The 15,654-nt window shown below is 43.7% G+C and overlaps 1 protein-coding gene across 1 annotated transcript in view; it reads right to left on the bottom strand.

The window, feature by feature from the left end:
• C7H17orf67 (chromosome 7 C17orf67 homolog) overlaps window positions 1–15,654 on the bottom strand; it is a 139,092-nt gene that overhangs the window by 45,779 nt on the left and 77,659 nt on the right. The window contains exon 3 of the mRNA XM_086928765.1: window positions 7,808–7,954. Within this exon, the coding sequence (XP_086784891.1) occupies window positions 7,838–7,954 (117 nt within the window). The 3' untranslated portion in view covers window positions 7,808–7,837. The remainder of the gene's footprint in view (window positions 1–7,807; window positions 7,955–15,654) is intronic.

Genomic DNA, 15,654 nt, shown 5'->3' on the forward strand with positions numbered 1-15,654 from the left:
AATAAACGACCCCGTATTGCTTTACAAAAGCTTATACGCCCTAAATCTGAAGGTGGGGTTCGCTTCCCTGATTTCCAATCGTACCATTCTGCCTTTTTAATAAAACAAGCCTTCTCATTAGCGTTCGATTTTAATGATACCCCTCTACCCAGATGGATCGCAGTTGAACGATCCTTGTTAAAGGATTTTACTTTTCAACAATCCCTTTTCATGTCAAATTGTTCATTCTTGACAACTCACCCTGTACTGAAATACTCGCATACACTACTACACAATATATTCTCGAAAGACTCGTCTTCCTTTCAAACATTTCTTTCCTCCAGTATATGGTATAACAAATATCTTAAGTACAAGGGTAAATCTTTCTACTTCAAGTATTGGAAAGAAAAGGATATTATGTTTGTCTATCAATTTTTTTCCGATTCAACCATTATTTCATTTGATGTTATGCAAACTAAGTTTGATTTACCTGTACAGTGTCGCAAAGAATATGACATTATTACCTCTGCCATTTTGTCTCACCTATCTACCTTTCCTACTTTTGATCTCCTTCCTTCCCTTACTCCTTCCACCCCTCTGTATCCTATGTTCACTCAACAAATACCCAAAGCTGCTCTGATTTATAAACTGTTATTAGATAATGTTGGCCTTAGGCCTAAAACCGTTACTGAAATTGCTTGGGAAACTGATTTCTCTTTCTCGTTATCTGTTGATGTTTGGGATCGATTATGGTCTAAACTGTTTAAGACTTCAGTTTCGGCCCGTATTTCTCAGTCACTTTTTTTTCTTTACCATAGAGCTCTTTTTACCCCTGTAAGCATTACAAAATTCTCCCCTTCCTCCTCACCCCTTTGTTGGTCATGTTCCTCTAACCCAGGCACACTCATACATCTCCTATTTGAATGCCCACCAGTTCTTACTTTTTGGTCCTCAGTTTGGAAATATTGCATGCGTATTTTTCATTTCTCTGAACCATTTTCACCGGTGCATATTTTTTTAGGTTCTCTATCTGATGTTTTGGACTTAAATTCGTATAACGCTAAATTGTTTGATCTTTTCATTGCAACTGCATTCAAAGTAATCTTATCTTGCTGGAAGGATAACTCTAAATTGTCTGTGCAGACATGGTGGAATTTTGTATGTGATGAGCACAGAATTGCAATTGCTTCTTCTTCCTCTGTCGCCCTAAAAATTAAATCTGATCTTACCTGGCTACCCTTCTCTACCTTCTTATCCTCTTCTCCCCCTCCCTAACCTTCCCTTTCTATTTTTCTTCTTTCTCTCTTCCTCTTTCTCTCTTTTCTTTTCTCCTCCTTCTTTCTCCCTACGATTTTCTTCCATTACATCATTTTTCTAACCTTTTTTCATCTCCGATTTTCTCTCATGATTATCTTATATTGATTTTGTGCTATGTCATGTTGTTATATTATGATGTACTATTTATTTTACGCACAATAAAAATTTATTAAACTGAAAAAAAACAGTATGAACTGCATTGCAAGGTCTTAAAAGCTACTTACCTTATGGTGATAATGCATTCACAGCAATGGTTCATTTTGCACCCAAGTCTATAAATACTTTAGTCATAATTGTTTTTTTGCATTTTGAGTTCACCACCCCAATACATTCAGTATATACTTTCATTTGTCATCATCCTCTTCATTGCCCAAGTATTTTAACAGACTGCCCAGTTTAGTGCTCCTGCATACATAGGAAAAATGTCCTTCTTTTCAACATTTAATGGAGCTTGCTCTACAAACAGTTCACTTATGTGCATCTTCGCTATAATCATTCATCATCATCTACTACGTCCCTCCTCATGCCAGACTTTTAATTGTTATCTCACCTGTCCATAGAAATGTTATTGCTATTTTCACTAATTGCATTTATATTTTCATACTCCTCCTGATTTTGCTTCTCATTAAAATACTTTACACATGTTTCATCAATCTATGTCCAATGTCTCTCATAATCCAGAATCCGTTCCCTACCATTGTTATGCTGGTCTTCAATATACTTGGCAGATCTAATGGGTCTACATGTATCAATTCAGGGCTAAACGAATGACACTGCCTTTTTAATGCTCTTCGAAAGGCCAAATGTAGTTACACAATAAAGTTTTAAGTAACTTATGGGCGAAATATTATCATTTCTATAAATATTACACTACCTTCCGGATACATGCTATTTGCACTATGAAGTGTATATATGAGGAAAAAGGTGTCCTGGCGCGTACTTGAAAAAGGAATCAGAAACAGAAGCAGAACTAGAAGAAAAAGGTTTTTAACTTTCTCTTAAATATCGCAGGATCATGAATAGCGCAAAACCTGGGGCAGTGCGTTCCATGGCAGAGCCCCTTTCCGGGCAAAGGAGCTCCACCCAGCCTTTGGTGGTTGAACCTAGGGATCTGCGCCAGAAGTTGAGAAGAAGAACGCAGCTTTCTCACTGGGATATAAAAAGCGATTCTCTTCTGTAGGTAGATAGGTCCCAGGCCCTGGAGAGCACTATGGCCCATAGCCAAAATTTAGCATTTTATTTGGGACTCCACTGGGAGCCAGCTCAGAGAACGCAAGTGAGCACACACACTGCACCTGCTAGACAAACCCAGCGGGGGTCTGGCAGCTGAATTGTGAACTGCCTGTAATTTATTCAAGAGGTAGCCCTGGATGCCAACATAAAGAGTATTGGCATAGTCCAAGCGGGACAAGATCAGAGCGTGGACAACAGTTTCTTTAGCAGGTCTTGGAAGGAGAGGAAGAAACTTTCTCAGAGCTTTCAGAGTGCCAAAGCAGGTCCCAGCCAGCTTCTTGACCTGGGTCGAAAAAGTCAGGTTCTCATTAAACCAGACCCCCAGATTTTTTGCAGAGTTTCCCCCATGCGCTGGGCTTGGGGAAGCCCTTGCAGTTGTGTTAGCTTTGTTTTCACCAAGAGCTAATGTTGATCAGAAAATGCAATGTGAGACACGGTGTCATACCAGGGTCATAGTCAATAATTCATGAGATCCTTCCCTTCAGAACACAATTGAAAATAATTATTTTGCAATGTTTTCATGAACAATTCAGGGGACATAGATCATTACTGCTAGTTCAGAGTGTATTTTTCAAAGAATTTAAAAATGGTGTGTGGCTTCCATGCTGAACAAGATGGCAGCAGAATGCTAAACTTCATCATAACGTAGAGCAATTTACTTTAAATAAGCCATCTTTAATCCGCAATTTGACAGTCAAAGCATTTTTTTAAGCTCCACGACATTTCAGCAACATTTTGAGCCAGCAGGTATCCGCACGGAGCATCTGGTGTGCCCCGGAGTCGTGGCGGTGGTTTCCTGTCAGACTTGTGCAGCCACCATTTCACCTGCACCCCACTCGTGTTATCAGCTCTCCAGTACTTCATCTCGCTGCGTTCAAACTAATGTCCTAGCTGTTTATAATTGTGCCCTATGAACTGGTGCTGCATTTGCCTTCATTTTTAAATGGCATGAAGGCTGTTTCCATTATTTGGCACTACAGCTGTGCATGAACATATTCAATCAGCAGACACCATTTTGTCTATGCAATCCTTGTTATTCACATTTCTATTATCTCTACAATTACTTCTTTTCAACATGTTGCCTACTTGCCCGTATTTCCTATGGAATTCTTCCTAATACATAATACAATGGAGTTATTTTCCATTGCTGCATCTTTCTTCTGCTTCCTTTTTTCAATTACTGCATCTGTCCACCTCTCTTCATTAATTCATTGATGGACTAAATATTACATTCCAGAAGATTCCACATTGTTCCATGCACTATGTCAAAATGCCAGTGATCTACTTGAATCGTCTAAATCTACTTCTTCAGGCACAAAACCTAAATGGGTGTAGAGTGATCTTCCATCACCCATTATGTCTTCTCATAATCTTGTTTTGGACAAGATCCTTGATGAGGTGCATAGTCTTAAGTCTTTCATGAGTGCCACTAACGAAAAACTTCATCAAATTGGGGACCAGTGGATTGCTGTAGAGGGCAAGTTCTTTGAAATGGAAGAGCATGTTAGCGATCCTCAAGATGTAGACCCCAAGAATCCTTTACTAAAGAAAGAGATCCAAAAGCTTAAACTCCACACTGAATATCTTGGAAATAGAAACAGAAGGAATAATCTTCGCTTATATGAATTACCAGACAATCTTGAGGGTCCTGATCATCTTGCTTTTGTGAAGAAATTCTTGCCCAGTCTTTTAAATCTTCAGAATAATCTATCTCTTCATAATCAATGGGCATTTTGCTTGGGTCATCTTCATTTTCTAGACCTAGAAGATTCCTGGGGGGAGTAAGCACTTCTACCATGTACTGGTGAATGGAATCCCAGACATTGCCCTGAGAGATACCTGTGCCAGTCGGCCTGCTGTGCATGACAGGCTGGTATTCTCCAACCAGTATGTTCCAGGTGAGACAAAAAGAGTAAGGGTCATCCCAGGGGCAGTTACTGATTGGCCGGTGTCTGTAGTGCCCCTAAAAATCCCTTAGGTTGAGAAGGGTGTTAGTCAATAAAGACCTCCCCCTTGACTGTCTCTTTGAAAATGGTCACCCAAAGGTTGGTCGGAGCCGAACACAGGTACAGTCCCAGTCCTCACCAAAAGATTTCTTTTTGGTGGGGGCTGAGCCTGCAGCTAGTGGAGGTAAGCCCCAAAAGCAAGGAAGAGAAAGTGTAGAAAAGGTGGACAACTGTTGGCCCATGTTCCAGTGAGCCATGGGCATTCTACCCCAGTAGGGGATAACTCCATTGGTGTTACTTGTGAAACCCTACCTGCCTCACAAAAAAGTCCTGGCTAGTCAGGCAGCTGCTTAAATTTAGTTGTTGGCTCCTCAGCTGACAGAAAAATAGTTGGAAGAAGGGTGCTTGCTTCAAGAGATTGTAATTCCCCACTCTAAAGCAGCACACAGGCAACCAGAACCCAAGAAACCTATAATCTGGATCCTTAACCTGTCAGGCAAGAGCTAAAGGTGTGGTTCTGGGCACTGGCAGGTGTCAGTGGCCCTCTGCTGGGTGTTAATCTTCTTAGCTGCACTGTCCTTGGGATGGTGGGCTGACCCCATGTCAAAAAATAACTTAGGGCCCCTGATCCTGTTGGTCATGGTGGGGGTTACTCAAGCTGTGGGTAATCTTTTTGGGGAAGATGGGTGTTGCCTTGGCTAGGACAGAATGAGCAGAGGTGGACTACTCTGCTACCAAACTAAAAAGATTGGATAAAGACACTAACAAGATAGAAAAGGGGCATTTTAAATTGAGTCCTGGAAATGTTGAGGTAGGCCAGTTCCTCAGAGGAACTGACATGGATAGGAGGATATAAGGCTGAGTAGGTCCTGCAACACTCCAACCAATTCCCCTACTGTTCTTTGCCTGTCAGACTAGGAAGACTCCTCCAGGTTTGGCTGAGTCACCTGGCCTGTGTGATGTGGGGTGTGCGTGTGAGAAACTGGGTGTCTGTTACAATAACACCTCACACTTTTTGCCTAGTTGTTGATGCAACTTTGACTGAGGTGTACTGGGTTCATGCCAACCAGGTTCCCAGTACCACTGCTCTTTCCCTAAAAATGTCCCACAATTGGCACAACTTCAGCTGAGCTTGTAAGTCCCTAGTAAATCATACACTGGGTACCTGGGTCATGGGTACTGAACAGGGTCCACTGGGGCTACAGCACAAATTGTGCCAGGCCAGGGACCCATCACCAAGACCACGCACCCTGCCATTGCAGACTGTGTTTCTTGGTGCAGAGAGATCAGAAAATCGACATGGCACACAGCACTGTGCCATGCCCTCACACACTGCATGAGATATATGTAAGTCACACCTACTGCAGACCTCACAGCCAGCCACGGCCCATGGAGGGAGTTTCGGTGGGGCAGAGAGGCGGGGAAGGGGAAGGGCAGGGTGGGGGGTGCTAAAAACTGGAGTATGGATAATTGAAGGTATATAATTTAATTAATAGAACGAATTTCGAGCACGCCCTGTATCGCAAAATGCGATGCAGGGTGCGCTACGAAATTCGTTTTATTTATTAAATTGTTTACTTACCTTCAATTATCCATACTCCAGTTTTTAGCAACCCCCACCCTGCCCCTCCCCCGGCCCTCCTCTCCGCCCCACCAAAACTCCCTCCACGGGCCGTGGCGGCTCACAGCCCTAATGGAGGGTGCACTATATCCCATGTGTGGTCCTATCTGTATGAGCAGATATTGCCCTACAATATCTGAGCCATTATTGGATATTGTAAGGGCACAGGGAAGCCATAAAGAGTGCATGGGCTAGATACTTTTCATTGTGAGTTTTCTAGCTGCATGATGTCTTCTCTGTACCCTAAGATGTTTGGTACCAAACGTCTTGTCTTAAGAAACCCTCACTGCAGTATATACAGTATTAAAGAGAGGACATCTAGAAACACATTCCAGCTTTCTTTCAAACTATTCCAAAGATTGAAAACAGCAGAAAACGAGGTGTTGGAAGAAACAATTCAAGCCAATTGCACACAAAGTGCAGAATTCTATCCTCCCTAAATGCAAATCATGAAAGTGCAAAAGAATACAGATCCAACCTCAGCCAGAGCTTCTTTTCATTGCAACCCCTGTCACTGTTATCTGATATCTGATATTCAAGAGAAGAAACATGGCATTATTATATTTTACCCTAAGGAAACTCCTGACCCGTATAATGTTTTCTGTAATAATATCTGGAGATTATAGAATAGTTTTCTGACACCCTGAAAGATGAAATGCAGAGCTCACCGCAGATACTCAGACCTGTGAGAGCTCCATTCTTGTACACACACAGATATAAGCAGTCGATGCATAGGTACGCTCATTGTTTATATGTCTCCGAATCGTCTGAACAACATAGGGGCCGATTATGATGGCGGACGGACTTGCGTCCGTCCGCCACCACTGAGTGTGAGGGACCGTCCGCATGGGCAGCGGCGGTCCCTCCATGACAATTAGGATGTGACCGCCACCCTGGCGGTCACATCCTGTATTGTTTACATTGCGGCGGGTGCTGCTTGAAGCGGCACCCGCCGCAATGTAAAAAATGACAACAGTGCATTTGCATGCACAAAGCGGCAGGCACCTCGCGGTGCCTGCTGCTTCGTGCACGCAAATGAAGGGGGGTACCATAGGTACCCCCCATGTGTACCCCCCACCCCCCCTTCACCTAGGGGGCCCGCAACGGGCCCCCGCAGTGCAGAACCGTATGCTTTTCCACGGCGGAAATGCCGCCGTGGAAAAGCATAGTATTGCAGACATCCTAATATGCCTGGCGGTGTCTGATAGACACCGTTAGACATGTTAGTGCTTTTCCGCCGCGGTCGGAAGACGACTGCGGCGGAAAAGCTGCGGACATAAAAGCAGACCCACCAGCCATCCTAATTTGGCGGTGGGTCTGTGGAGGCTCCGCAGCGGATTTCCCGCATCCTCCGGGCCGGCGGTGGCTTCCGCCGGCCCGGAGGATGCAGGAATTCCGCAATCCTAATTAGCCCCTTAATGTGGTTATTAATCCCACAGTGTCATCCAAATTTACATCACTCATGATTTTTTATGGACAATCATAGCTCGCGATCTGAAAATAAAGATGTGATAGTCATCAGGGAGTTCCCCTCACATGATCTTCCACTCGCACCCTGATCAAAATATTGAAACAGAAAATGTTAATAATGGATTAAGAATAGGGAACACCTTTATTTTACACATCTATCGCTGGATATTTGACCACTGCTATTCCAAAAGACACGATTCCGCAACCAAATGCAATATTATCTTTTATGCAAAAATCTTACTCTGCGGCCATGAGAGGCAAGGCAGGCGTTCTAAACAGGATTGGCGATGTTTCTGTTGCAGTGGGGCTGGCAGTGGGGGTTCAGCCAATGCTCAAGAAACTGCTCCTCGGATCTCTGCTCCAGTCGCTGAAGGTAAAGCATGTATTCCTGTTGGGAACGGTAACACAGTGTCAGGTATAAATCAGCGTCTAAAAGTATAAATCATAAGCAATTGAGAAAACAATCTTCCTAGACAAATTGCATCTTGTCTCCATAAAGAAGGTCATGTTGATTTACTCTAAAAATCTGACATGCTGTCAGGATGCTGAAAGCACATAGAAGGTATTTGAGTTTTCATTTAAATGTGCGCTCATAGTTGCTTCTCTGTCAACATCTTGCCTATGTTGTACACACCACTGAGGAAGACGCAAGGTATGCTAGTAAAATCAATGTTAAGTAAGAAACAAATCTGTGGGCTAAGTTTGTCTGAATTATGGCTTCAGAGGAGATCATCGTCCCCCTGCTGCTTATTCTTGGAAGTTGCCAATAATGAATTATGAGTAAAAAGTAGACATTAATATTTAAATCTTTACATGTTATTTTGTTTTTTTAATATGATTGTAACCTTTCATCTTGTCTTGGCTAGAATAGTTGTGTTTTTGCGTGTCCAAAAGTAATTTAATGGCATTACAAACTGTAATTTAACAGTACAGTGGCAATTACAGTGCAGTAACTTCACAACCAGAGTTACAGACACCACATTTATCCTAAATCTCCAGTGTGGTTTTACCAGAGGATTATAAATACTCCATAGTATAGTGAATACGATCAGTAGTGGGTGATACTATACAGATTTCAGTATAATATTACAGACTTCTAGGCTTTTTGCAGGAATATATTCTACCAGGTTTAGTCTTTTGAATTTGTCCAAGTTACTACCTACAACAAATTTGCATTGTGGAATGGTGCATGCAAAACATGCCTCAGTATACTGATTATATAAAAAAAACCTTCTGTTCCACCCAAATCGGCACCTAAAGCAACTTATAACATATAGATTTATGATATTCGCTTCCACAATATGTATAGCAGATTTTAGAAGTTCTATTAAATCTCAATGAATTTCTTTTGTAGCCGCCAGACAAATGTTCCAATAATCTTGTGATCATATGCTGAATACTATCACATAATTCACCTATTCACCCATTATTTGTGTCGTTAATTTAACTTTGATGAAATATGATCCGGTTTCCCTAAATTGACCCCCTATCCTGTTGCCATGTTTTGCACATATTGCAACCACTTAATCTGGCAAAAACATTCACCCCCAGTCACAGATCTGGGTTTAATCCATCGTTATTTTTCTCACCATGCCACCCCAGTTCAGACAGGGCCATATGCAAATCGGTCTTGACCCTGTGCCTCATGGGAACAGTCCAGCCCGAACTGCCAAGCCATGTCTTCCCTGGGCCAGAATCAAACATCCTAGGAACCAGACAGGGGTCCCTTGCTCACTCTACCACTGGATTCAAGATAGCCTGGCTGATACGGATTATGAATCCAAAACCGGTCCCAGGATACATGTTTCTGGTTCAGGGAAGACATGTCATAGCAGTTCGGGATGGACTGGTCCCATGAGGCACAGGGTCAGACTGATTTGCATATTGCCATGTCTGAACTGGGGTGGTGGAGTGAGCTAAAGAATGGTGATGGATTAAACCCAGATCAGTTGACTTGGGGTGAGTGTTTGATTTGCTCAAACGCTCCATCCATCATCCCCTTTGGTATCGCTTTGTTAGCACTAAGTTGGCAGGGTATGCCCAGACGTGGGTCCCTTGCTCACTCTACCACTGGATTTAGGATAGCCTGGCTGGTGAGGAGTATGAATCCGAAACAGGCCCCAGGATGCTTGTGTCTGGTCCAGGGAAGACATGGCTTGGCAGTTCGGGCTGGATTGGTCTCATGAGGCACAGGGTCAGACTGATTTGCATATGGCCATGTCTGAAATGGGGTGGTGGAGTGAGCTAAAGAATGGCGATGGATTAAACCCAGATCAGTTGACTCGGGGTGAGTGTTTGATTTGCTCAAATGCTCTGTCCATCATCCCCTTTGGTATTGCTTTGTTCGCCTTAAGTTGGCAGGGTATGCCCAGACGTGGGTCCCTTGCTCACTCTACCACTGGATTCAAGATAGCCTGGCTGATGAGGATTATGAATCCGAAACCAGTTCCAGGATGCTTGTTTCTGGTTGAGGGAAGTCATGGCTTAGCAGTTCGGGCTGGACTGTTCCCATGAGGCAGAGGGTCAAGACTGATTTGCATATGGCAATGTCTGAACTGGGGTGGGGGAGTGAGCTAAAGAATGGTGATGGATTAAACCCAGATCAGTTGACTGGGGATGAGTGTTTGATTTGCTCAAACGCTCCATCCATCATCCCCTTTGGAATCTCTTTGTTAGCAATAAGTTGGCAGGGTATGCCCAGACGTGGGTCCCTTGCTCACTCTTCCACTGGATTCAAGATAGCCTGGCTGATGAGGATTATGAATCCGAAACCGGCCCCAGGATGCTTGTGTCTGGTCCAGGGAAGACATGGCTTAGCAGTTCGGGCTGGAATGGTCCCATGAGGCACAGGGTCAGACTTATTTGCATATGGCCATGTCTGAAATCGGGTGGTGGCGTGAGCTAAAGAATAGCGATGGATTAAACCCAGATCAGTTGACTCGGGGTGAGTGTTTGATTTGCTCAAATGCTCTGTCCATCATCCCTTTTGGTATCGCTTTGTTCGCCTTAAGTTGGGGTGGGGGAGTGAGCTAAAGAATGGTGATGGATTAAACCCAGATCTGTGACTGGGGGTGAATGTTTTGCCAATGTGCGACATTCCATCATCTTGTGTGTTTTGCTGTTCACCCTATGTGGGAAGGGTATGCCCAGACGTGGGTCCCGTAATCACTATGCCACTGTAGTCAAACTATCCTGCTGATGATGGCTGATAGGCAGAAACCGGTCCTAGGATGCTTGATTCCGGTCCAGGGAAGACATGTCTTGGCAGTTCGGGCTAGACTGTTCCCATGAGGCACAGGGTCAAGACTGATTTGCATATGGCTATGTCGGAACTGGGGTGGCGTGGTGAGCAAAATAACGATGGATTAAACCCAGATCTGTGACTGAGGGTGAATGTTTTGCCAATGTGCAACATTCTATCCATCATCTTGTGTGTTTTGCTGTTCACTCTATCCCTATGTGGGAAGGGTATGCCCAGACGTGGGTCCCGTGCTCACTACGTCACTGGAGTCAAGCTATCCTGGCTGATGACGCCTGATAGCCAGAAACCAGTCCTTCGATTCCTGTTTCCAGTCCAGGGAAGACATGGCTTGGAATTTCGGGTTGGACTGGTCCCATGAGGCACGGGATCAAGACTGATTTGCATATGGCCATGTCTGAACTGGGGTGGCTTTGTGAGCATAATAATGATGGATTAAACCCAGATCTGTGACTGGGGCTGAATGTTTTGCCAATGTGCAACATTCCATCTATCATCTTGTGTGTTTTGCTGTTCACCCTATGTGGAAGGGTATGCCCAGACGTAGGTCCCGTGCTCACTACGCCACTGGAGTCAAGCTACCCTGGATGATGACGTCTGATAGCCAGAAACCGGTCCTCGTATGCTAGATTCCGCTCCAGGTAAGACATGGCTTGGCAGTTCGTGCTGGACTGTTCCTATGAGGCACAGGGTCAAGACTGATTTGCATATGGCCATGTCTGAACTGGGGTGGCGTGGTGAGCAAAATAACTGTTTTGTGGTCAGTTTGTTTTTGCTAATCTGCCGTATTCCACATATGATGTAACTCATGAACTGTCTTTCTAAAATGGTCATGACTGTACTTGTAAACCTCAGAAGCTAATGGTTGTTTCAAGTGAAAGTTCTTCTTATTGAATAGATCTTCTCTGGATATCCCCTCCTATGTCCTTCCCTTTATTCCTAGGTGAGTTTATTAGTATCTGAAAACAAAGTGATACATTTGCCAGATTTCTGGCATGTTGAAGTTCACACAATGCCAGCTAGAAATCTGACAGTATGCACGTTTCCCAAATCCCTACCGGAATCAATGGTTCTCTCAAATTGTTTATAGTATCCACCAGAACAGATGCACGAGTGACCATTCATTCTGCTGTTTTGTAACTGGAAGTTATGAAGTAGTTGGATGCCATTTAATATAACCTTGTATCACTTTCAGAAGGACAGATATTCAGTATAAAGCAGCATACATTTATGGATATCCATGACCTAAATGGTTTTTTAAAACACCATTCAGTCTCTGACAAACAAACAAACAACAGACATGGCTAGACAAAATTTTCTGTTCTAGCATACAGATGTCTCCACCGGATAAATATCTTTCTATACTGAAGATGTGTGCATGGTAGAAAACTATTCCAGAAAGTTGTATGTCTCTGTACTAATGATAGTTCATAGCTGTGGCTCATTAGTGCTTGTGTTTGCACTAGTCTCTAGACAAAACCAATAAATATGCTGAAAAATAAGGTTTCAACAAGACAGACAGGGTAAAGGTCTCCTTACCAACAGTATATAACAATATCAAAGTTCTAGTGGGAGCAGCAGTGGTGGCTGGGAGGGATTGGGAGTGGCTGTGGGGAAACTAAATATTATTTTTAAATTACTTACCTCCTCACGGCCACCATCTCTCCTCTGTCATTGGTTCGCTGCCTGACAAGTCCCTGAAGCAGGAAGCACCCAGGCTCCCCTAAGTCAATCACAAATCTGCAATGCAGCATTATGATTGGTCTGTGCACCATGGTTCGGCACTCAGACGGGGACTGTGCATGCTCTCCACCCAGAATGTCTATCACAGCCCATAGGAGAACATTTTAAGTGCGCATGACTGTTTGGCCGCCCAAGACAGCCGGCCAAACCGCCATGCATACTTATTGTGTACAAACCACTCCTCCATTGGCTTAGACACCAGCCCTGCCTTGCTTAAATCAAGCTCCATACCTACGAAAAAATAAAATTATAATAATGATGTTATTATTCTTTTATTTTTCCTTTTCCCTGCTCTGAGAGCAGTGGGCGACGCTCCTCCGCCTTAGCGGAGGTGCTGCCCCTGGGAAACAGAGTTGGTGTCTGAATACAGCTTTAAATTAAATTAATTGAGTCACTTTACTGATTACACGATACTCAGGATGCACTAGTGACTTCTCACTTGCAGTGGTTGCTCTTGAGTGTGTGCAAGTAAAGAGACAAGTTCCAGGGTGTGCGGGCGCTGATAAGAACAAAGCAAGTACTGCTGTCACTCTTTCATTTTCACTTGAATTATGTATTCACCTCTGCTCCTACACAAGTGTGCTACACCTTTGCCCATCTCTCATCTAGTAACCTAGTCCACCACTACTTCTTCTTTGTGATGATATATATTTTAAGCATATATTCCCCCAGCCTTCCCAAACCTACAAGGAAATTTCCCAAGGAGGTTACAGCGTGAGAACATTTGCTAGTTTAACAATGCTGCTGCTACTGAATTGCAGCATTTTAGAAATTGGTAGATGGGAATATCTGCGAAGCACTATTTAAATATACCCCATCAAAAATTGGAAATGAGAACTTTTTTGGGCTAAAAAAAGGGAAGGATACTAGTGTATGCTGCTAAGGTGCGAACAGCAGGATAGGATTTGTATGCTAGGTAGGAAGCAGGGTCGGTAGGAAGCCCTTCATGACCACCTGAGCATGAGCTGGGTTGCTTTCATGTAATGGTTCCTCTTGTACCATCTATTAACATGCGTATGATGGCCTGGGGTTTTCTCTTCTTTTTTGCAGTTGTATCTGCCTAGATGAAAAATAAAGATGTAAAAAAACAGTCTATCAGGATATTGTCTCTGGACTTACCATGATGCTCTAAATTATGTCACCTGACCTGGTAGTAATGTTAGCACAATGGAGGCAGTACTGAGTTACCCCGGATTTATGGTCTAAGTTAAATTTGTGCTGGTGTAAATACCATTTTTGTCTCTACAGAATTTCACACATCCTCCTAGAGCAGTTTCCACTACGGATTGTTGGAGATAACTCTCCTGGAAGATATTTTACCAAAATAGTTGATTTACAAACTAAGGGAAAATCCGTCTGAGGAATGACAATGGGCAATCTCTGTGATGGAGTTTCTCCATCTATGCAAGGGTACTGGAAATGCATCTTTGATCTTTGGACCCATTGTTGGTGCCCACACTCCTTCCCATCCAAGGGACATGATGTGGGCGTCCCAGGAAATGACAGCATTCTCCTATTTATTATTTCTGCTATTTTGCCATTTTTTTTGTCGCAAACATATTTGGGAGATAATTTGCTTTTATTTTTGTGGATTTTTTAGAATGTTCTACATTTTGGCCCTGAATTAGAGTGGACCAGTAAATGTTGTGGTATTGATCACACCAGATAAAATCTGACTATGCCGAGTTGGAATTTACCAAGGGGTATATTCACAAGAAGGTATGATAATTACCGGGACCTCGCGGAGAGGGAAGGACAAGGACAAGAAGAAAAGGGAAACAAAGTTCAGTCTGCAGGTGAACTGGATCATAGTCATGGAGGTGATGGAACACCATCAACAACTGTTCACGACCTTCAAAGTGTCATTGGGCACCAAAAACGGAATGTGGTGGGACATCGTGGACAAGGTGAATGCTGTCGGGAGCACAAGAGGACAATGGACAAGATCAAGAGGCGATGAAATTGCATCAAGCGGCGGACCAAGGAGAAACTCTCCGCCAACCGGAAGGCAGCAACGCAGACTGGAGGTGGGGGCCCAGCGCCACATCTCTATCTGGAAAACAAGAAGGAGCTGGTGTCGACAGTCATCAGTGTTGAGACTGTGGCCATAGTCGGAGGATCGGACACTGCTCGACAGGACACCACACAACCACAAACGGGCGAGTGACCACCAGGTACTGGGGGGAAAGGTGGAGATGGGCACAATGGCACACATGCACAATCAAGCAGAGCACAGTGCACACCCACAATGACTCTGGGTCCTAACCCAGATCTACAGACTGTCACAAAGCACAATGCCATGCTGTCTGAATGTCAACATGTATCATGTGGCTACATACTTGTGGACACATCGTAATACACCTTCTCCCCTTCAAATTGCAAGGGCACCGTCAACACCTCCTGCAGAGCAGTTGCAGTCACTCTTCACTAATGACGATGAGGACAACACCAGCATCGACACCCAAGCCATCCAAGTCATCATGGAACTCATCCCCAACTCACCTCCAGGATCAGGGCAGGCCAGATGCATCTAGGAGACCCCACCCACTACCCAAAGCACCCAGCAGGAGGCACACAGCCCTGGCACTTACAAGACCCCCAGGAACAACACATGGCTTTTTTTTTTCTTCTTTTTTTATCTAACAAACAAAAGGCATCACATGTATGGCCCTGTCACTCCGCTGAAATTGAAGGTGCATTAAATTGAAAGTAAATACAGCAACGGAAAGAAGGGTTGATGTACGGCATGGTACTGGTAATTATCAGAGTAGTGGACGGCTACCTGATGAAGGCATGTTTGCCGAAACGCGCGTTATAGACATCTGCCGCACTGCCTCAGTCTACGTTTCTCGTCTATCACAAAGGATTTGTATATATTTATGTCTGTGTATGAATTTATTCACATGTAATAATTAATCGGATCTCCAAATACACGATCAAATCATTGTTTGATCTACTCAAATATCAACTCTATAAAAATTGGGGAAAAAAAGGAAAAAATAATTGTTTTAAAAAATAAATAAATATACTGATCAATATAAGTGTTTTCTGTTTATCGTGCCGGAGGGAGACCTCAGAGCAGGTGC

Source organism: Lissotriton vulgaris, chromosome 7, assembly GCF_964263255.1.
Source record: "Lissotriton vulgaris chromosome 7, aLisVul1.2, whole genome shotgun sequence".
NCBI classification, from domain to species: Eukaryota; Metazoa; Chordata; class Amphibia; order Caudata; family Salamandridae; genus Lissotriton; species Lissotriton vulgaris.